Source organism: Rhinatrema bivittatum, chromosome 4 (genome assembly GCF_901001135.1).
Source record: "Rhinatrema bivittatum chromosome 4, aRhiBiv1.1, whole genome shotgun sequence".
NCBI lineage: Eukaryota > Metazoa > Chordata > Amphibia > Gymnophiona > Rhinatrematidae > Rhinatrema > Rhinatrema bivittatum.
Window position 1 is genome coordinate 485417204 of NC_042618.1, and position 23062 is coordinate 485440265.

General features: G+C 45.2%; 1 protein-coding gene across 4 annotated transcripts in view; it reads right to left on the minus strand.

Annotated features, from left to right (window-relative positions):
• The window catches only part of LOC115089258 (synembryn-B-like), a 234028-nt gene that overhangs the window by 123724 nt on the left and 87242 nt on the right, over positions 1–23062 (minus strand). For all 4 annotated transcript variants that reach the window (XM_029597384.1, XM_029597383.1, XM_029597386.1 and 1 more), the window contains exons 5-6: positions 21930–22080; positions 5913–6008 (exon numbers count right to left, since the gene is read on the minus strand). In XM_029597384.1, coding sequence (XP_029453244.1) covers positions 5913–6008; positions 21930–22080 — 247 coding nt within the window. The remainder of the gene's footprint in view (positions 1–5912; positions 6009–21929; positions 22081–23062) is intronic.

Genomic DNA, 23062 nt, shown 5'->3' on the forward strand with positions numbered 1-23062 from the left:
TCCAACAGACCGATTAGAGAAATCCACAAAGGAACTTTGCAAGTTCCTCCAACTAAAGCCACGCGACTCACCTCGACCAAAGACCGAGCTTTCTCGACAGCAGGACCAACTATTTGGAATAACATCCCTTCAGACCTTAGGCTGGAACCATGCCTCCTAACATTTAGTAAAAAACTTAAGACATGGCTTTTCCGCCAAGCCTTCTCAGATCCCCCGGATACACACTAGATGACCTAATTCCCTTCATGAGCGATGGAACCTTGTACCTCTAATTTCATTAAGCACTAGCCCGCTTACCCTATTGTATTATATTACTAGTTTTCTGCCATCCTAGGCCTCTCTTTCCAGCTGATTAAGCCTCCAAGTTCACCCTCCTTGTTGAATGTAACTTTGCCGCCTCCGTTCATATGTTTATTTCTGTTTCAGTTTTTTACCCTGTTCGATGTAAGCCGATCTGATATGGTTATTACCATGAAGGTCGGTATAGAAAAGTGTTAAATAAATAAAATAAATAAATATTTACCATTCCCTTCCTAATAACTCCTAACATTCTGTTTGATTTTTTGACTGCTGCAGCACACTGAGCTGGTAATTTCAATGTATTATTCACTATGACACCTAGATCTTTCTGCTAGGTTGTAGCTCCTAATTTGAAATCTAACATCATGTAACTACAGCATGGGTTATTTTTTCATATATGTATCACCTTGCACTAGTCCACATTAAATTTCATCTACCATTTGGATCCCCAATCTTCCAATCTCTTAAGGTCCTTCTGCAATTTATCACAATCCGCTTGTGATTTAACTACTCTTAATAATTTTGTATCATTTATTTTTATTTATTTATTTTTAATTTTTATATACCGAGGTTCCTGTATGAAATACAAATCACTCCGGTTTACAGAAAACTGTAACTTGGCCAAAGGCTGTGCATAGAACTGTACATTAGCCAGAGGCTGTATATAGAACAGTAGAATATGTACATAGAACATATGTACATAGAACAGTAGAATATGCAGCCCTCAACCATCCTTCTTGTACATAGTATTTAAGTTGTATATTGTTTAAGCGTTACTAATTTATCTCTCTCTTCCTCCTCATCCCAGTTCTGCTACCCTTGTTAAATGTAAACGCACCTTCGGGCACCTCTGTTCCAGTTTTGATGTATCTACTGCACTCCTGTTTTATGTAAACCAGCAAGATATGTTTTCATGATTGCCGGTATATAAAAACCTTAAATAAATAAATAAATTAAATAAATAAATATGTTAAATACGTTACATATAACAAGAGAGAATGAATACGGTGCATATAACAAGTGAATGAATAGGGAACATGTAACAAATGCCTGAATACATAAAGCTGTATAATGAATATGGAACATAATAGCCGATGAATGAAAACATATAGCCAGTGAAAGAATATGGAACGTATAACCGATGGGAAAATGGACTTAAGTCTGATCTCACATCGTGGTAGTTTTAAGTGTCAGGATAAGCTTGGATGAAGAGCCAGGTTTTTAGTTTTTTTTAAACTCCAGGTGGCTTGGTTCTAGTCGTAGATCTGGGGGGAGTGCATTCCATTGATGGGGGTCTGCTGTAGATAGTGCGCACTTCCTTAGTGATGTATTAGCTGGAGGGGCATACAGTGTGCCTTTGTATGCACTTCTGATGGGTCTGGATGAAGTATGAGGTCATAGTTGTGTGCTTAACATTATGTGTGTCGCTTTGTGAATAATTGTGAGAACTTTAAAGAGGATCCTGTATTTGATAGGCAGCCAGTGTAGGTTACGGAGGATAGGGGTGATGTGTTGTCTTTTGTTGGAGTTTGTGAGGATTCTAGCGGCGGCGTTCTGAACAATCTGTAGAGGCTGGATGGTGCTGGTAGGGAGTCCGAGTAGAAGGGAGTTGCAGTAGTCGATCTTGGTTAAGATGATGGATTGTAACACCAAGCGGAAGTCATTGAAGTGAAGGAGTGGTTTTAAATTTTTGAGGACTTGCAATTTGTAAAAGCAATCCTTTGTGGTGATGTTTATAAATTTTTTTAGGTTTAGTTGGTTATCGAGCCAGGTTCCTAAATCTCTGACGTCAGGTGAGAGCTTGATGTTTAAGCTGGTAGGTTGAGAGGGGCTTGTTGGGTTGATAGGGGCGAAATTGTCATCATGGGAGATATAGAGCATCTCCGTTTTGTTGGCATTAAGAACTAGGTTGAGGTTGGAGAGAAGGTCCTTGATTGGCTGAAGGCAATCATTCCAGTGGGAGATAGTTTTTTGAAGGGACTCTGTGATCGGGATCAGAATTTGTATGTCGTCCGCGTAAAGGTAATGAATTAGCTTAAGGTTTGAGAGTAAGTGGCAGAGCGGGAGAAGGTAAATATTGAAGAGAGTGGGTGAGAGTGAGGATCCTTGAGGGACTCCCTGGTCTGAGAGGACTGGATGAGATTCTTTATTGTTTATCCTGACTTTATAGAACCTGTTGCATAGGAAGGACTTAAACCAACTGAGTGCTGAACCTTTGATGCCAATGTTCGCTAGATGATCTAAGAGTATTGTGTGTTTTACCGTGTCGAATGCTGCAGACAGATCTAGAAGAACCAGGAGGTAAGATTGTTTTTTATCCAGGTTTAAGAGAATAGTGTCCATGAGTGATAGAAGTAGGGATTCGATATTTAGAGATTTGCGAAAGCCGTATTGAGCCGGGGCGAGTATGTTGTTATCTTCAAGGTATTCTGAAAGTTGCTTGTTTACAATTTTCTCCATCAGTTTGGCAATCAGTGGTAAGTTTGCAATGGGGCGGAAGTTAGCAGGATCCGTTGGAGAGGCGTTTGGCTTTTTTAGGAGCGGTTTAAGAATTGCTAGTTTTAACTGGTTTGGTACCGTGCCTTGAGATAAAGAGGAATTTATAATTTCTGCTATTGGTTTAGCGATGGTATTCGGGATGGCGATGAGCAAGTTTGTCGGTAGAGGATCTGATGGGTGGGAGGATGGTTTGAGTTTCTTGAGTGTATTTTCTATCTCAAGAGAAGAAGTGGGCTCGAAGGACTCCAGACTAATGTTTTGCTGAGGCGGGATGATGAAAGGGTGAATTGGAGGGAGGCTGAGAGTTGTAAGAGGGTGGGTTAGGTTGGAGATTTTTTTCTTGAAGTAATTGGCAAGTTCCTTGGCTTTGTTGAGTGCTTGGTAGTCTGGAATGGTGGGAGGTGAAGGTTTGGTAAGTGATGAGACGTAGGAGAAAAGTGCCTTTGAATCAAAGATGAAGTTGTGTATTTTTTTTTTGCGTAGAAATCTTTCTTTGTTCTAAGGATAGCGTTCCTGTAGGTGTTGAGGAGGGATTTGTAGTTGGCTTGTGACGAGGTAGAGGGTTTTTTTCTCCAGCTATGTTCTTTATTCTTAGTTTTTGTTTAAGGGACTTAAGTTCAGGGGTAAACCAAGGTTTTCTGTTGTCCACCGTGGGTTGTAGGACTTTAGTGGTGCTCGGGCAGATTTGATCCGCAATTTTCTTGGTGATATTGATCCATGAGGTGGTGGCTGTGGTTACATCTGAGAGGTCTAGTTGGTTTAGTTCTTTGGATAGCTGCTCACTGAGTAGGTCTAGTGAACATGGTTTCCTGAAATGGATGGTGGTTTTAGTGGAGGCTTGAGGTGGGGGATTTTTGATCTTAAGTGTCGTGTAGATGACTCGGTGGTCCAAACACGGAACTTGGGAGCAAGTGGGGTTGGAGTGGATGGAGAAGCTATCGTTAATAAAGATGAGGTCTAATGTGTGGCCTGCTTTATGGGTGGGGCTGTTGACAATTTGAGTGAAACCCATGTAACTGAGCAAGGAGAGGAACGTTCCACAGTTGATGGATTGAGGGTAAGCGTCCACATGCATGTTGAAGTCTCCTAAGATTATGGTAGGTTTATCGGTGTTAATGTGTTTGGCTATTAGCTCAATCAAAGGAGAGGGGTCTGATTCTAAAGTTACTGGTGGGGTGTAGATGAGGACTAATTGTAGTTGCTCCGATTTGAAGAGGGAGAATTCGATTTTGGTTGTAGTATTTGTTTGTTGTAAGGTTAGGCCTAATCCTTTTTTCGCCGCCAAGGGGAGCCCTCCTCCTCTTTTTTTGGGTCTGGGGACTGAGAAGAGGTCATAAGATTGCGTGGGAAGCTGGTTCATTAGTACTGTGTCGGTAGGTTTAAACCATGTTTCTGTGATTGCACAAATGTCTGGGTTCACTTCTATAAGATAGTCGTTGAGAATGTGCGTTTTTTTGGAGAGCGACTGTGCGTTAAATAGAGTTAGTGTAAACAGTGAGAGACCCAGAAATTGTGTAATTGGAGATATCATTATTGGACTAAGCCTTTGTTGTCGTATAAAGGGATGAGATGTAGGTTTGTAAGCATTCTGCCTTTGTTCCAGATTTTGGGTATAACGAGGGGGTGAATCTATGTGTTGAGGATGAGGGGCAATATGTTGAGAAGGAGTAGAGTTCCTGCTATATGGATGAATTGCTCCTGCCGATGTTAAGTTGTTGGTGGACAGATAGGTGAACAGAGATAGACCAAATCCCAGGATCAAAACAACTCTAGGTCATAAAATCTCTCCACACTTAGGGGCTGCACAAAGGGGCGCACAAAGGGGCAAGCGCCTAGCTGGTGCTTAAAATTTAAAGCCCAGCCGGGCCTCTGCTGATTGGCTGCCCTGCAGCCGTCGCATGATTGGCTGGTTCGGTGGAGGGGCGGGCTTCAGTTGCGGAAAGAAGAAGAGTTCGGGCCCGGATTCAGAGGCTAGGCTTGCCTTGCGGTCGGCGGCGGCCCAGCCTGGGTGAGTGGTGGTCTGAGAGGCCTTACCCGGTGGGACGCCGGCGCCGATTGTGCAGGCCTGTCCGTTGGTCGAAGATGAAGGAGGAAGAAGATGTTTCGCTGGCTGACACCGGCATCGCCTTTGTAACCGATCATCGACCCGATTCTGGCAGCGCTGGCACCGCTGCTATCCAGGATGGGAAGCGCTTATGGCCGCTTTTCCAACGATGGATCCCGGGTCTCCGATGGCTCCAATGCCCTCCCCTCTGACAGCATCATTGGGAGGAGAAACACCGTTTCACATCCCTCCATCAGGAGTTCTGCCTCAGCCATCGATGCCTATATGTAGCGCACATTGCGAAATAAAATCCACCCTTGTTTCTACTGCATTTGGCTGTTAAGATGTATATTCAGTAACATGGTGAAGCTGCTGAATATACACACACACATATATATATATATGCACTTAGCCTGGTAGACTTTCCAGCTAAGTTAAGACTTGCTCTATGGCGCGTCTATACTTATGTGGCTAACTCCGAATATCATATATGTTATTCGGCTAACTCGATCTGGGACTTATTTGGCTAAGTGGCAGCTGCTGAACATAAGTGCATATTCAGTGGCAACTACTTAGCCATACAAGTCCTGCTTATCCAGCTAAACAGCACTGAAGGCCCTTTGAATATTGAGCCCTCAATGTTTTGTGTAATCTATGGGTGATCTTGTCCTTGTATACCACACCTGGAGGATAGGAAGGGATTTTCATTTTCAGTTTTATTTTATTTTTCCAGGGGATTTATAAGTGTTTATTGTAATGGACAGCAGTGGAAAAATAATGACTTATTTTTCTGCCACTGATGTTCTCTCATTTTGTCCATTACAATAAACACTGATAAATTCCAGGAAAAATAAAATGAAAGCTGATAAATGAAGGTCCCTAAGTACAGTTAAATAATCTCTTAAAATCGGTGAGTGTGACATAGGGAGATAAATTAACATGTTCCAGATAAAACAGGAAGTCAATGCTGGGATTAAAACTCAAGAGTTCCTCATTCCTGGCCTTACACAATAACCAGCAAACATGTCCACTTCCTTTAAAAAACAAAAGTCTATGCTTTTGAGTTTACCTGAGCTTTGATGAACTTCCTGATGTTCCTATGAGTTCTGGAGCATTCTGTCAACAGTGTAAGCACTGGAGTGAGACCCTCCCGATAGCTGCTTCCCTGAAAAGCGATCAAATGAAATTCAACAAAACCAGTTCAATGAATCATAGCAAAAACAGAACCCCCCACCCCACTAAACCAACACCTATTCTTCAATTACACATACGGGGAAGTTTGTGTAACCTGCAGAATTGCAAAGTAGAAGGATGCTTTTGTTACCATACAGTGCAGACAATTTTCAAAGGAAAACTCTGCAGGCAGTTTCTCTGTTCAGAACTAGCCAATGCAAAGTATGAGCACTAAAAGAACCTATGGCACGTATGTGTGCTAAAAGTGCCCATGTAATATACATGTGATAAAAGAACCCATGCAAAGTATGAGCACTAAAAGAACCTATGGAAAGTATGTGTGCTAAAAGTGCCCATGTAATATATATGTGATAAAAGAACCCATGCAAAGTATGTGCACTAAAAGAACCTATGGCACGTATGTGTGCTAAAAATACTCATGTAATATACATGTGATAAAAGAACCCATGCAAAGTATGTGCACTAAAAGAACCTATGGAAAGTATGTGTGCTAAAAATACTCATGTAATATATATGTGATAAAAGAACCCATGCAAAGTATGTGCACTAAAAGAACCTATGGAAAGTATGTGTGCTAAAAGTGACCAAGTAATATACATGTGATAAAAGAACCCATGCAAAGTATGTGCACTAAAAGAACCTATGGAAAGTATGTGTGCTAAAAGTGCCCATGTAATATACATGTGATAAAAGAACCCATGCAAAGTATGTGCAATAAATGAACCTATGGAAAGTATGTGTGCTAAAGGTTCTCATGTAATATACATGTGATAAAAGAACCCATGCAAAGTATGTGCACTAAAAGAACCTATGGAAAGTATGTGTGCTAAAAGTGACCATGTAATATACATGTGATAAAAGAACCCATACAAATATGTGCACTAAAAGAACCTATGGAAAGTATGTGTGCTAAAAGTGCCCATGTAATATATATGTGATAAAAGAACCCATGCAAAGTATGTGCAATAAATGAACCTATGGAAAGTATGTGTGCTAAAAGTGCTCATGTAATATATATGTGATAAAAGAACCCATGCAAAGTATGTGCACTAAAAGAACCTATGGCACGTATGTGTGCTAAAAGTGCTCATGTAATATACATGTGATAAAAGAACCCATGCAAAGTATGTGCACTAAAAGAACCTATGGAAAGTATGTGTGCTAAAAGTGACCATGTAATATACATGTGATAAAAGAACCCATACAAAGTATGTGCACTAAAAGAACCTATGGAACGTATGTGTGCTAAAAGTGACCAAGTAATATACATGTGATAAAAGAACCCATGCAAAGTATGTGCACTAAAAGAACCTATGGCACGTATGTGTGCTAAAAGTTCTCATGTAATATATATGTGATAAAAGAACCCATGCAAATTATGTGCACTAAAAGAACCTATGGAAAGTATGTGTGCTAAAAGTGCCCATGTAACATATATGTGATAAAAGAACCCATGCAAAGTATGTGCAATAAATGAACCTATGGAACGTATGTGTGCTAAAAGTGCTCATGTAATATACATGTGATAAAAGAACCCATGCAAAGTATGTGCACTAAAAGAACCTATGGCACGTATGTGTGCTAAAAGAACCAATGGAAAGTATGTGTGCTAAAAGTGCCCATGTAATATATATGTGATAAAAGAACCCATGCAAAGTATGTGCAATAAATGAACCTATGGAACGTATGTGTGCTAAAAGTGCTCATGTAATATACATGTGATAAAAGAACCCATGCAAAGTATGTGCACTAAAAGAACCTATGGCACGTATGTGTGCTAAAAGAACCAATGGAAAGTATGTGTGCTAAAAATGCCCATGTAATATATATGTGATAAAAGATCCCATGCAAAGTATGTGCAATAAATGAACCTATGGAAAGTATGTGTGCTAAAAGTGCCCATGTAATATACATGTGATAAAAGAACCCATGCAAAGTATGTGCACTAAAAATCCTATGGAACGTATGTGTGCTAAAAGTGCCCATGTAATATATATGTGATGAAAGAACCCATGCAAAGAATGTGCACTAAAAGAACCTATGGAAAGTATGTGTGCTAAAAGTGCCCATGTAATATATATGTGATGAAAGATCCCATGCAAAGTATGTGCACTAAAAGAACCTATGGAAAGTATGTGTGCTAAAAGTGCCCATGTAATATATATGTGATAAAAGAACCCATGCAAAGAATGTGCACTAAAAGAACCTATGGAAAGTATGTGTGCTAAAAGTGCCCATGTAATATACATGTGATAAAAAGAACCCATGCAAAGAATGTGCACTAAAAGAACCTATGGCACGTATGTGTGCTAAAAGTGCCCATGTAATATACATGTGATAAAAGAACCCATGCAAAGTATGTGCACTAAAAGAACCTATGGAAAGTATGTGTGCTAAAAGTGACCAAGTAATATACATGTGATAAAAGAACCCATGCAAAGAATGTGCACTAAAAGAACCTATGGAAAGTATGTGTGCTAAAAGTGACCAAGTAATATACATGTGATAAAAGAACCCATGCAAAGTATGTGCACTAAAAGAACCTATGGAACGTATGTGTGCTAAAAGTGACCAAGTAATATACATGTGATAAAAGAACCCATGCAAAGTATGTGCACTAAAAGAACCTATGGAAAGTATGTGTGCTAAAAGTGACCAAGTAATATACATGTGATAAAAGAACCCATGCAAAGAATGTGCACTAAAAGAACCTATGGAAAGTATGTGTGCTAAAAGTGACCAAGTAATATACATGTGATAAAAGAACCCATGCAAAGTATGTGCACTAAAAGAACCTATGGAACGTATGTGTGCTAAAAGTGACCAAGTAATATACATGTGATAAAAGAACCCATGCAAAGAGTGTGCACTAAAAGAACCTATGGAAAGTATGTGTGCTAAAAGTGACCAAGTAATATACATGTTAGGAACACTCCTGCCCGTGGGTTCCCCCGCGAGCAGGCTACTCACACCAAGCATGCTGTTTTCGTCGCCGGCACGGCAGGACGCCGCCATCGGCCTGCCCACGCGGCCCGGAGGCCGCCCCCGTCTCTCCTCTTCACCGCGGCCGGAGCCGCGGACGTTTCAGCCTTCTTTGGGGCCTGGGACCACCCCCGACGCTGCCTTTTATCTTCGCGGTGCTAAGGCCGCATTCCCGGGCTGGCCCGGCAGCTGGAGCCGCTCCCGGGGCTCCCCGCAGCGGCTGGAGCCGCTGCCGACATCAGGGCCTGCTCCTCAGGCCCTGCCCTGCGTCTGCCGCGATTACGTCGGTGCAGGCCACTGTCCGCGGTCCTGCACAGCTTCCTGCTCTCTCCTAGGCGCGCGGCTGCATCTTCTTGCTACATTTAAAGGGCCAGACACAGGAAGTGTCCTGGCCCCACCTCTGTAACTGTTTCCTGCACCAGCCCTATAAAGGGCTGCTCCGTGAATCCGTTCTCTGCCTTGCATCGAGGTGACTTCGTTCTGGAGGCTCCTGCCTGCCAGAGCCTTTGTAAGGTCTTCTAGTCCTCGTGGAGCTCCTCGTCTCGTTCCTCTGTATCATGTCATGTCTTCATGCCTGAGGTCCTCATCCAGGTGTCCTGGTGTCTTCATGATCTTAGTCCTGGTGTTCCTGCCTTCCTGGATGTTCATTCCTACGTCTCCTCTTCAACGCTCCTGAGCCTTCTGGTCCTGTGGGCCGGACTCCCTCAGACGACATCTTTCCCGGGCTGGAGTGGCCTGCAGGTGGACAGGTGTCCTGTGCTCTTGAGCCGTCATGTCCTGGATCTTTCCTGCGCTGTCCCGTTCTCCTCATGGTCCGTGACCAGTCTGCAAGGGCTGTGTAGGGCGCGCAGTGGGACAGGGTGGTCCGCGACTCAGTCCCGCGGGTGGCCTGAGTAGGGCGCCCTGAGAGACAGTGCCAATGTCCGCCTTCCTGGCTTCTAGTCTCGTCTGGATTCCAAGTTCCTTGTTGTGTCTGCACTTCAGCGTCATGTTTCTGATGTCGCTGCATCGACCCTGGTCCAGGATGCCGTCACATCGACCACTGGTCCGTGATGTCTTCGCATCAGCCCTGGTGTCAAGTCTTCGTCTGCGATGCCGTTGCATCGATTCTGGTGTCACGTCTTCATAGTCCTGGTGTCATGTCTTCAACCCAAGTCTTCGTGCCATGTGATGCCGTCGCATCAACCCAAGTCTTCGTGCCATGTGATGCCGTTTCATCAATCTTCATAGTCTTGTCTTCGTGTCAAGGTCCGTCTGCCCTCAGCCTCAGGCCAGGCCTGCTGCTCCATGCTGCTCGCAGCAGGTCCGAAAGGGCTCGGAATGGTCGGAGGACCATTCAACTTCCAACATCCTCGGATGTTGGCCTTGGGAGCTTGCAGGCCTGGCAGAGGGTACGACTGTCAGCCATGCGGAGCCACCGTCAACCCTCGGCCCGGCCTTGAAGGTCTGGGTCGGGCTGAGGCCCATGGGCACACTAAAAACCCGTACATAACAATACATGTGATAAAAGAACCCATGCAAAGTATGGTGGTGGTGCGATCGCTGCCGGCTTTCGCAGGACCAACCCCCCCGCCCCCGTTACCAAAGGATTCTCTAAGTTCTGCGAACTTAGAAAATCCAGGCCTAAGTTACTTAAATGGCCAGCTTTGAATATTGACCTCGGTATTTACTGGAATAACACCAGAAAAACAGCACTGCCCTTAATAATCTCTCACCCTCTTCTTCTCTGGCTTGGATCCTACACTTTCTGTGCTTTTCCTGTCCTACTGCTCATTGAGTTAACAAGGACTTGGATTGGACTTGACTCTGGATACGTTACGTTCCTGTCTACGCTACTCTGCTGCTTCCGTGCTGCCGCTGGAAGCTCTCTCTCTGCCCTTAGGGGTAACTGCTAACCTGGGTACCCGCTCCTCGGGGGCCCTCTGCTTTGTTTCAGGTGCCTTACAGGGAACAGGTACTCATTCCTCGAGGGCCTGTTCTCCCTGCCTCGGTGCCTGCACTTACTTCTTCAACCTGGTGGAATCGCCTATCTACAGCAAACACCTAGTGAGTACATTAACTCTTAGTCTATCTCATCTACAGTACTTCCTTGCTGGGAAACCTGCTTCGGAACCTCCCATTACCAATGGAGTGAGAAGGGCTCACTCTGCCGAAGTCCCTGAAACTGCAACTACCAGACTGCCTCACTACTGCCACCTTTGGTGGCACACTTCAAAGCTGTTTAATACAGAACTATCTGTGTTTGTGCGTCTGAGTCTAGCCTAGTACTGTGGCTCCTCACGTGGCTCCTCCCTGTGGGCGTGGTTATCTTTCACAGTACCCAGGGATCCACCCAAACACCACTCATTCATAACAGTGAGCCCTCTATACTGCAGCATAGTTGATGCAGTCTCATAAGCGAACCTACGAACATATGCCCTGGAGCGGGACAGTGTGGAGCTTCACCTATATCAGCTGTGCAGGTTGGGTCCATGAGTTCTGGTGGCTGGTAAGATTTAGGTGGGTGCCTAGGGCAGTGAAGAGAGCAAGAATCCAAGAGCATGCTGGGATCTTATGCCTGATTGTCTGCTTTTATCGTTGCTAACTTTCTTTTCTTTTTAAACACTGTCTTGCTTTATACCCCAAGTCTCTTGCCCTGTATGTTTGTCTTATTAGATTGTAAGCTCTATTGAGCAGGGATTGTCTTTTTGTATGTTTGCACAGCGCTGTGTATGTCGTGTAGCGCTATAGAAATGTTAAGTAGTAGTAGTAGTTGTAGTAGGCCCAGGTGGCAGGTGAACGTGGTCAGGTCCAAGGCACAAGGTTGATACCAGGAGATCAGGCCAGAGTGGATAAAGACACACAAAGATACTGATGAGATAAGCAGAGGAAGGCAGGGCTGGATGAGGCAGGGCAGGAAGAGGCAGAAACAACAGAAAGCAGGAATAGACCCGAAGAAAGATGCTGGAGCAACACACACTGCTGGAAGCAGGAGACCCGTTGCTGAGGCAGTCCGAGGAGCCCTTAAGTAGTCAGAGACTGCTGGCGTCATCAGAGAGTGCTGCGGGGATTCTCTCACTGAGGACTCTTTAAAGGTAGGGGCTGTAAGCGCATGCCTTAAAGAAAATCAGGATGGCAGCAGCATCGTTGTGTGTCGGGCCATAGTTGGTGGCATCCATTCTGCGCTGAGGTCAGGGCCCGCCAGCAGCATCGGGATGAGCTGTGAATCCTAACAGTACTCTTTTTTACACCCCATTTACAGGTAGTTGATTTAGGTAATTTGGAATCAGCATTTTCCATAGCCTCATGATCGTAACAATTTAGTTTCCCTTGTTTAAAGGTATCCTTTTCTGTTAGCTGCTCAGAAATATGCGTTCCTGAGCAACTTCTGGCTTTCTCCCCAGGGTTTAGTATAAAATCTGCTCTATTTCCTTTTAGCACTAGCTGCTGGGTTCCGTTTCGGTTAAGGTGGAGCCCATTCCATTGGAATAGGTTCCTCCCTTCCCCAAAAGTTTCCCGGTTCTTAATGAATCTAAAGCCTCCTCCTTGCAGCATTGTCTCATTTATACTTTGAGACTCCGAAGTTCAGCCTATCTTTGGGGTCCTGCACATAGAACTGGGAGCATTTCTGAGAATGCTTCCCTAAAGGTTCTGGATTTTAATTTATTACCTAAAAGCCTAAATTAACCTCGAGAGCCACCCTCTTGCATCTTCCTATGTCACTGGTGCCCATATGGATCACAACAGCAGGCTCTTCTCCTGCAGTCTTTAAATCTATCTAGGTGATGTGCAAGGTCCACTAGCTTTGCACCAGACAGGGAAGTTAAAAAGGAATCCTCATGGCCACCAGCCACCTAGTTATTTACATTAATCACTGGCATCATCTCCAACATGGTCTGTCTCCTCTTTATCTCTGATATCCACTTTATCTCTCTTCTGTTCCTAGTTAAAAATCCCATCTTATCAGGCTTGCTTATCCAGGTAGATAACTCATAAGGGTGAATTTTAAAAGCCCAGTGGGTGCATTAATTAGTGGATGCGCAAATAAATTGGGTTTGCATGTGCTGAGCAGATTTTAAAAGCCGGCGAGATATGTATGTATCTCCTGCAGCGTGTACATCTCGGAAGTTTTCAAAAAGGGGCGGGGACTAGGCATGGCCTGGGCGGGGCACGGACATTTCAGAGCATGAAATTGAGATGTGTGCATAAATACTTACTCATTCCGGAATGCCGAGGCCCCCGGCCACATAACTTTACTTCTGCTATGGATGATATGAAACTTAAAAAAATAAAGAAAACTAGGCAGATATGTGGGGTTTTAAAGGTCGGGGCTATCTGGGGGAAGTGAAAGCTATCAAACCAGGAGAGGTGGGAGGGCCTATCTCTAAACTGGGCCTACTGGGGACAAAGTGTTAAAGCTGGGAATGGCATGGCCACGCGCTTCTCTTAAAAATTCCCTGATTTACGTGGTAGAAGTAGGATTTGCATGCCCATACGCGTGCCTACTTAAAATTTGGTGTGCACTGCCAGGCTATTTTGTAACATGTGCGCATATATGTGCATAAGTTATAAAATAGCCATGTCCCTGGGTGTGGGCTGATACATGTGCACATGTGTGCCTGCTGTTATGGTTTTGCATGTGAACCTTTCGCTGAGGTGAAGTTAACTCCGCCCACAGGGAGGAGCCCTGTGGACGTCAGTGTCGGCAGGCTTGGTCTCGGTACACAGGAGTCAATGGAGTGAGCTTTATTAATGGAGAGAAGAGAGAGACACAGTCTTGCGTATTGGGGAGATTCCCCAAGGATCTGTTGATAGATGAAGGTCTGGTGGAGACCGCAGAGCGGCACGCCAAGAGTTCTTACAGGCGATGGTACCTCCTGTTGCAGATCTGGTAGTGGCCCGCAGCGCGGGGTATGCCGAGGATCTGAGCTGGCAGAGAGCGGAGGCAAGGTAGCCTGTGGTAGCTGTAGAAGTGGCAGGTCCTGGTTGCGCAGGAGAATGAAGAGTAGTTGAAGCAGGCGGTAGTGGTCCGAGGAACGGGGTACACCATCAGACGATTCAGCAAGTGAAGAAGAGTAGTGGGTAGGTGGAAATGGGTAGGTGTAAGTGCAGCGAGGCCCTCCGAGGAGCTGATAGCCCGGGTGCAAGTGAGCCCCCGAGGAGCGGGTACCCAGCGAAACAGACCCACGAGGAGACAGGAACAGGAATCCCAGTAGAGTGGAATTAGGCAAGTAAGAAACTCCTTGTTAACTTGTCTCAGTCAAGAGCCGATCAGTTTAAGTACTGGTGGAGATTGACGTCATCGGGAGGGGATGCCCCCGAAGTTCCCGCCATGACGTGTACTTAGGAGGCCCTTGGGCGCGAGCGCCTAAGTGATCCCAAGTTAGATGAGACAGGCAGAAAAGAGGTGAGCATCAGAGGGCGCAGCCGTCTGCGACCGAAGGGCGCAACAGTACCCCCCTTCTTAGGGCCCCCCCCCCCTCCGGGGTTTCGGTTTTCTGGGTGAGCCATATGAAATTGCTTGATGAGATCCTTGTCAAGGATGTTACTTGCCGGCTCCCAGCTGTTCTCCTCCAGTCCATATCCTTCCCACGAAATGAGATATTCCCAGTGTCTCCCATGCTTCCGTACATCAAGGATAACATCTACCTGGTAGGTGATGTTGTCCATTGCAGAGAAGGGCTGTGGCTCAGCTGTCTTCTTAGAGAGCGGCTTCAACAGAGATATGTGGAAGGCGTTGTGGATCCGAAGTGATGATGGTAACTTCAAACTGTACGTCATGGGTCCTAGACAGCAGAGCACAGCAAAAGGCCCAATGTAGAGTGGCACGAATCATGCGGATGGTAGCTTGAGACATATGGAGCGGGTGCTAAGCCATACTTTGTCTCCGGGTTGTAATTGTGGGGCGGCCTGATGATGTGTATCGTAGAACTTTTTGGCCTGCTGCCCTGCTTTCTGTTGAAGTCCTTTTGTATGTTCGCATTTTCAATGTAGTTCTTGTGCCGAAGCCTGAGCTGCTGGAGATGAGACTAACAAGGGTACTGGTAGTGGAGGCAAAGGCTGACGGCCATACACGAGCTGAAAAGGTGATGATCCGGTAGCAGCGGAGGGATTTGAATTTAGTGCAAATTCAGCCCAGGGAAGCAGCTCAGACCAATCGTTTTGTCTGGAGTTGACATATGATCTCAGGAACTGCTTTAGTGTGCGGTTTATTCTTTTGGTTTGCCCGTTAGCTTGTGGATGGTAGGCTGACGTCATATCCAGTGAGATATCAAATTTTTGCAGAGACTCCTCCAGAATTTAGCTGTGAATTGAACCCCTCTGAGAGGATATGTTTCGGCATGCCATGCAGACGAAATATGTGTTGAATGAAAACTTTCGCCAGTTCAATCCGGGTACTGCCACAAAATGTGCCATTTTGGAAAAACGGTCAATGTTGACCCAAATGGTATTATTTCTGCTGGATATTGGTAAATCGACCACAAAGTCTGTAGCTATGTGTGTCCATGGTTCGCTTGGCGGCAGCAACGGTTGCAGGAGTCCCCAGGGATGACCAACTGGAGGTTTTTGTTTAGCACAGGTTGAGCATGACTCTACATAGGCCTTTACGTCCTCCTTCACTGATGGCCACCAGTAATATCTGTTAATGGTAGCCAAGGTTCGGGATTGGCCGGGATGGCCTGCAAGCAAAGGGTCATGCGCCCACTTAAGAATCTTCCTCCTAAGGTTTCGGGGAACTACCGTCTTCCCGGTAGGAACCACATGGGTACCTGAGAGCATCACTTTGGCAGGATCGATTATGTGACGTGGCTCATCTGGAGTGTCCTCAGTGGAAAAGGAGCGTGAGAGTGCGTCTGCTCAGATATTCTTGTGAGCAGGACGATATTTTACCAGGAAATCAAAACGACTTAAAAATAGGGACCAGCAGGCCTGCCTGTGGTTCAGGCGTTGTGCATGACGTAAGTATTCTAAATTTTTGTGGTCCGTGTAGACGGTTATCTGATGTTGCGCCCCCTTGAGCCAAGGGCGCCACTCCTCGAAGGCTAACTCGATGGCGAGTAGCTCCTTGTCCCCTATACCATAATTCCTCTCGGCTGGAAAGAAATGCCGAGAGAAGAAGGAGCAAGGGTGGCGCGTTTGGGTGTCACTACGCTGACTCAAGACAGCACCCACTCTGATGTCAGAGGTGTCTACCTCAACAATGAAAGGTCTTCGAGGGTCTGGATGGCGAAGACGCAGCTTCTGGAGGAATGCTTTCTTTAACCTCTGGAAGGCATCTACCGCTTCAGGAGACCACAGTGATGGATTAGCTCCCTTCCACATCAGGGCTGTCAGTGCTGCCGTCAAGGTGGAGTAATGATGGATAAATGAACGATAATAGTTTGTGAAACCTAGGAAATGCCGTAAGGCTTTGAGACCGGTAGGTTAGGGCCAGTCCTGGACGCTTTTGGTTTTCTGAGGATCCATATGAAACCCCGACTGGATACTATGTAACCCAAGAAAGGGACACTCTTGGTGGAACGAGCACTTCTCCAATTTGGCATAGAGTCGATTCTCACGCAGCCTCTGTACAACCTCTATGATGTCTCGTTGGTGGCTTTGAGTGTCTTGGGAGAAGACCCGTATATCATCCAGATATACTACAACACTCCGATATAGTAGGTCTCGCAGGATGTCATTCATCATATTTTGGAATATGGCAGGCGCGTTGCATAGGCCAAACGGCATGACCAAATATTCAAAATGGCAGTCGTGGGTATTGAATACCGTCTTCCATTCGTCTCCTTGATGTATGCGTACCCAGTTGTACGTGCCCCTGAGGTCCAGTTTTGTGAAGATCTTGGCTCCCTGGAGCCTGTCAAAAAGTTCAGAGATCAGTGGAAGGGTGTAGCGACCCTTTACTGTTATTTCATTAAGTCCATGGTAGTCTATACAGGGGCGAAGGGATCCATCCTTTTTGCCCACAAAAAAGAATCCGGCTCCTGCTGTTGACTTGGATAGACGAATAAACCCCTTTTCTAGGTTCTCTTTGATATAGGCCGACATGACCTTAGTCTCTGTTAAAGAGAGCGGGTATACTCTACCTTTTGGTGGTTCCGAATTGGGTTTCAAATTGATGGCACAGTCGAAAAACCGATGAGGCGGAAGTATATCAGCTACCTTTTTAGAAAACACATCTTGGTATGATGAGTATTGTGGTGGTAGGCCAGGAAAAGAAGTGGTCATTGTCATACAGGGTATTGGCTTTACTTCCTTCAGACACTTTCCATGCAAGTTGATCCCCATTGTGATAATTCAAGGGTTTCCCAGTCGAACTGGGGTTGGTGTGTCTGTAACCATGGTAACCCGAGTACCACAGGATGAATGGCCTTATCCAGCACTAAAAATGAGAGTCTCTGAGTGGAGAGAGCCCCTGCGTAGGCAGATGGGTTGCGTGGAAAGAGATACCTCACCAGGTAGTGGCTTTCCGTGTATAGAGGATAGCAGCAACAGAGTGGGAGTCCGGATGGAAGGAATTCGTAGGTGCTCTACGATTCGCCTGAGAATAAAATTTCCGCCAGCACCAGAGTCCACTAATACTAGAGTTTGAAATTCAAGGGTCTCCGAGATGATAGAAACTGGCAGAGTAAGTGGAGGAGATGGAGAGGTTACACCTAGGAAGAGTCCTCCAGCGGATCCTAGGTCTGCAAGTTTCCCGGACAGATGGGGCAGGACTGAACCGCATGGCCAGGCTCGCCACAGTACATAGAAAGGCCCAAGCATCTGCGATGACGTCTTTCCCTGGGTGATAGGCGGCTGTGGCCAAGTTGCATGGGTTCTTCTTCCTCTGGACTAGATGCAGTCATGGTCTGAGTAACAGGCACAGGTCGAGAATGTGGAGCCCCGGATACCGGTCTCTTACTCCCCTTTTGTTCTTGGGTCCTTTCTTGTAGACGATGATCAATTTGTCCCGCAAGATCTGTGAGGGCGTCTAGTGTTTCAGGGAGTTCTCGAGCTGCCAATTCATCTTTGATGCATGTGTTGAGACCCTCCAAGAAAATAGTCCTGAGGCAGTCCAGATCCCAATGTAATTCAGAAGATAATGTCTTAAACTCTATGACATAATCAGTCATAGCTTTGTTACCTTGTTGAAGGTGTAGCAGAGCAGATCCAGCAACAGTCTTGCGGGCAGGGTCATCAAACACAGACCAGAAGAAGGCAAGAAATCCTGTCAAATCACTGAGAATCTGATCATTGCGCTCCCAAATGGGTGAAGCCCAGGCAAGGGCTTTCCCATCTAAAAGAGTGCATATATGTAGTCTTGGACACCACGATAGGAAAGTAGCTAGGCTGTAGAGAAAAGTGCATACAGCACTGATTTAAAAACCCCCTGCATACCAGGGGATCTCCAGTGAAACGAGTAGGAGCAGGCAAGGGCACTGAGACTCGTGCAGGTGATCCCAAGGGTGAGGCATTCAGCCAGGAGTTTAGCTGATTGAAAGTGGTAGCCAACGTCTCCAAGGTCCTTTGTTGTTCAGCAAGGCATTGGGCCAGGCCAGGAATGGCCTGGAGGGCTGAGACCTGAGTCGGGTCCATGGAGTTAGCAATCTGTTATGGTTTTGCATGTGAACCTCTGCTCGAGGTGAAGTTGACTCCGCCCACAGGGAGGAGCCCTGTGGAAGTCACTGTCGGCAGGCTTGGTCTCGGTACACAGGAATCAATTGAGCGAGCTTTATTAATGGAGAGAAGAGAGAGACATAGTCTTGCGTATTGGGGAGATTCCCCAAGGACTCTGTTGATAGATGAAGGCCTGGCGGGGACCGCAGCGCGGCACACCAAGAGTTCTTACAGGAGATGGTACCTCCTGTTGCAGATCCGGTAGTGGCCCGTAGCGCGGGGTATGCCGAGGATCTGAGCTGGCAGAGAGCGGAGGCAAGGTAGCCCGTGGTAGCTGTAGAGCAGCGGCAGGTTCTGGTTGCGCAGGAGAATGAAGAGTAGCTGAAGCAGGCGGTAGTGGCCCGAGGAACGGGGTACACAGTCAGACGGTTCAGCAAGCGAAGAAGAGTAGTAGTACTCACGGAGGAAGTCCCGATGGTTCCAAGGCAGTGGGTAGGTGTAAGTGCAGCGAGGCCCTCCGAGGAGCTGATAGCCCAAGTGCAAGTGAGCCCCCGAGGAGCGGGTACCCAGCGTAGCAGACCCACGAGGAGACAGGAACAGGAATCCCAGTAGAGTGGAATTAGGAGAATGCTGTGAACTCAGGGATGAAGAGACACGCCTATCTCATCTTACCCGCCCCCCTGACATCATCATGCTCAGCGGCGAGCCGGTAAACAGCCACATTCCACCAGGCAGTGATGCGGAGGGGCAGCCCACCAGTACCGGGCACCTTTAGGGGCAATCGCTGAGAGAAAAAGAGACCAAAAAGACCAAAAAAATTGAAAAAACACTTCGCGCTGAAACTAAGAATGCTGTGAACTCAGGGATGAAGAGACCCGCCCCCCCTGACATCATCATGCCCAGCGGCGAGCCGGTAAACGGCCACATTCCACCGTACGTCGCGTGCCGAAGGGGTGCGCCAAAGGGGCACTCCCCTTTGTGCACCCCTTCGTGCAATCCTTTGTGCTACGCTTATTTTAATTCCCTTAAGTTTTCCTTTGTTAATTAACCTTTTTCATAGTGTTTAGTAATCCTTTGTTTATTAAATATGTTCAATGTATTTGACTTAGGAAACCTATTTTCCTGCATACTCTGTTTTTAATGTAAACCGGTATGATTTGTATCTGATACAAGAATGTCGGTATATAAAAATGCAAAATAAATAAATACATAAATAAATAAGAAACTCCTTGTTAACTTGTCTCAGTCAAGAGCCGATCAGTTTAAGTACTGGTGGAGATTGACGTCATTGGGAGGGGATGCCCCCGAGGTTCCCGCCATGACGTGTACTTAGAGGAGGCCCTTGTGTGCGCGAGCGCCTATGTGATCCCAGGTAAGATGAGATAGGCAGAAAAGAGGTGAGCATCAGAGGGCGCAGCCATCTGCGACCGATGGGCGCAACACCTGGACGCCAGTTTGAAAGTTACCGTCACATTTCTCAAGGTTTCTCTTTCTATCTTTTCTCGTTATACTGCAACATTTGTATGATTCCACATAACCTTTTCTTTGCATTGATTTTGGAAGCTGCCCTAAATCCTTATTTATTTATTTATTTATTTATTTTATATACCAACATTCAATCGAGATATCACATCGGTTTCCAGATAACCAAGAGAATAGGGCGATATCAGCCCTATTTTACATTATAACATGGTAACCAAAAAAACAATTATAACATATTATAACAGTAGTAGTATAAAAGTATAAAAAAATCTGTATAAGAAAAGTATTAAAAAAAGTATAAAAAATCAGTTTCATTTCTTATAAAAGAAATGAAACAGATATAAGATATAGGACATGTGCAATAACAAACTGTCAAGATACTGAGATCTAAAGGACATGTACTTCAAGGATCATTGTGTACCAAATAAGTCTAGATATTAAAAAAAAAACAACCTAAGGTTTGCAAGGCAAGACTTCCCTTTGTAAAACGTGTTGACCCTTTCTCATTAAGCCACACAACCCTGGCATCCTCTCTCCCTTTAGGTATGGCTGTATTCAGGGGGGAGGGGCCCTCCAAGGAGTGGAGGAAAAGCCTAGTGGTTAGAGAAGTTGGCTGTGAAAGAGGACAGCCAGGGCTGAAATCCCATTGCTACTCCTTGTGACCTTGGGCAAATCACTTCATCCTCTATTGCCTCAGATACAAACCTAGATTGTGAGCCCTCTGGAGACAGGGAAATATCTACAGTACCTGAATGTAATCTGCTTTGTAGTGTCCATAAAAGCAGTCAGGAGAGGATGCAAGAGGGCATGGGGGGAGGGGTTTCTGGCTCCCATCCCCATTAGCATCAATGGTTTAATTGTGGGCGAGGGTGAGGGGATTCTGGAGGGTTGGCAAACCACTGGCTTTACTTTAAAAGTGCACAAAGAAGGAAGGGCATCCCGGTTAGGGTAGGGGTCAGGGTTAACATAGTGGCTAAGTTTTAGATGCTTAGATATAGGGATGATTTTCAGCCAAATTCTAGTCTGCTAGATTCTGCTGAAAATCAGGCACACAGCCATTTTTTGAAAATTGTCCTAAGAGTACATAAGAGGATTCCAAAACTCTTCAGTTGAACAAATCAAACTTTGGATTCTATATAATTTGTTTTATGATGTCAGAGAAAAACATTTGCAGTAAATGAGCGTGTAGAATGTCTCCGAGTTAGTGTGCATAACACTGAAGTTCCTGAATTTTCTTTGGAACATTTTTTCTAACACAGTTCTTGTAAATCAATATATAGATTGTGATAAGAAATGCAATAATGGGAACCTTTTAAAGATAGGCATCAAAATGCTAAACAGCAGCAGGGTTGGTGGATGTCAGCATTAACAATACTTGTTCACTTTCATTTGGGAGTTGTTTTTCTTAAGTATCATAAAACTTACCACACATGCTTTGTTGAACTCAAGTTTGCCGGTTTGAGAGACAAGGCAAATGAAGCAGCAATATGAGAGCATGATCGTTGAAAAAAGTGTTTGAAGCAAAGAAGGTGGTGAAAATAAAGGCCATGAGTACTAAAATATAAGTAGGAAACAGATAATTTGCTATCTTTCAACATATGAAACAGATATACGTGACCTGTATCTTTTTAAGATAAAAAGACAGTTTTGAAGGGTTAAGTGTAAAATGTACAGTATTCTAGTGAAGTCTACAGAGGTGAATGGGGTTGCTTTAGAATGAGGGTAACACTCTGAAGATGAAAGGAAGCTATAAGGTCTTAGAGCTAGTGAGGCCAAGAGCTCATAGCAGGGTGAAGCTCGTTACAGGTTTCCAGAAACTATGTTCATTTTTCTTTTGGATATGGCAGCTCACCTTATCTATCCTCTTCTCCATGAAATCCAGCAAAACCTGAATGGCTTCCATATTTATCCCATTATACATCAAGGATCCTTCCTGGGCTTCAGGACTGATCAACACATCCAGACAGGAAACAGGAACATTGCTTAAAAGGTTGACTGAATTACTGAGAAACAGAAATTTAAAATAAAAGATTTTTCTTAAAATCAATCAATGCTAGAATATCAACAATCATATGCCTTCATATGGTTCCATTGTTAAGGTATAGCAGACCTGCTTACCTGTAACAGATGTTTTCTAAGGACAGCAGGATGTCAGCCTCGCACATGGCATCAAATATGATTTCAAAATGTTTAGAAACTTTGAGCATGTCCTATTGGGCCTGTCCAGCAGGGAGAAACAAACGCCAAGGGAAGTGGTTGGGTTCTGTGAGGCTTGACAGCCTGATGAAGTTGGAGAACACCTGTTAGGTAAGCAAGTCTACTTCCGAGGACAAGCAGGATAGCAGCCCCTACACATGAGGAATCCCTAGCTACAAACTGCCCTGAACGAAAAAGGGGAAAACCTAAAACAGTGCCAACAGGCAAAAATTGTTTGTTGGTGGCAACAAGCCATTTTTATTTTGTTCTGTCTTTTTTATAGGGGCAGCTTGGAATAAAAACAGCAGGCCCTAGGAGGGATGGAGTTAGATTCTACACCTCAAGAGACCCACAGGACAGATTAGTCAAAACGTTTGTTGTTTTGGGAGTCCCTGTCCAAGCAACAGTGCAATGTGAATGTGTGGAAAGAACCCCATGTCGCAACCTTGCACATCTCCATGGAGAACAATCTTAGATGGGCTACTGATCCTGCCATGGCTCTGAGCGCGAGCCTTGACATGATCCACCAGATTCAGGCCTAAGTGGGCATAACAGAAAATGTAATCCACAAGCCAGTTTGATAAAGTGTTTGGCAACAGCAGTTCCAGGTTTGTTGGTGTCAAAAGAAACAAAAAGCTGGGTGGACTTTCTAAGGGCTTCAGTCTGCTCCAAATAGAAAGCCTAGGCTCTCTTGCAGTCTAAACTGTGTAGCTCTTGTTCAGCTTTCTGGACATGTGACCTGGCAAAGAATGTTAGAAGGATGACTGAGTGGTTAAGGTGGGAGTCCAG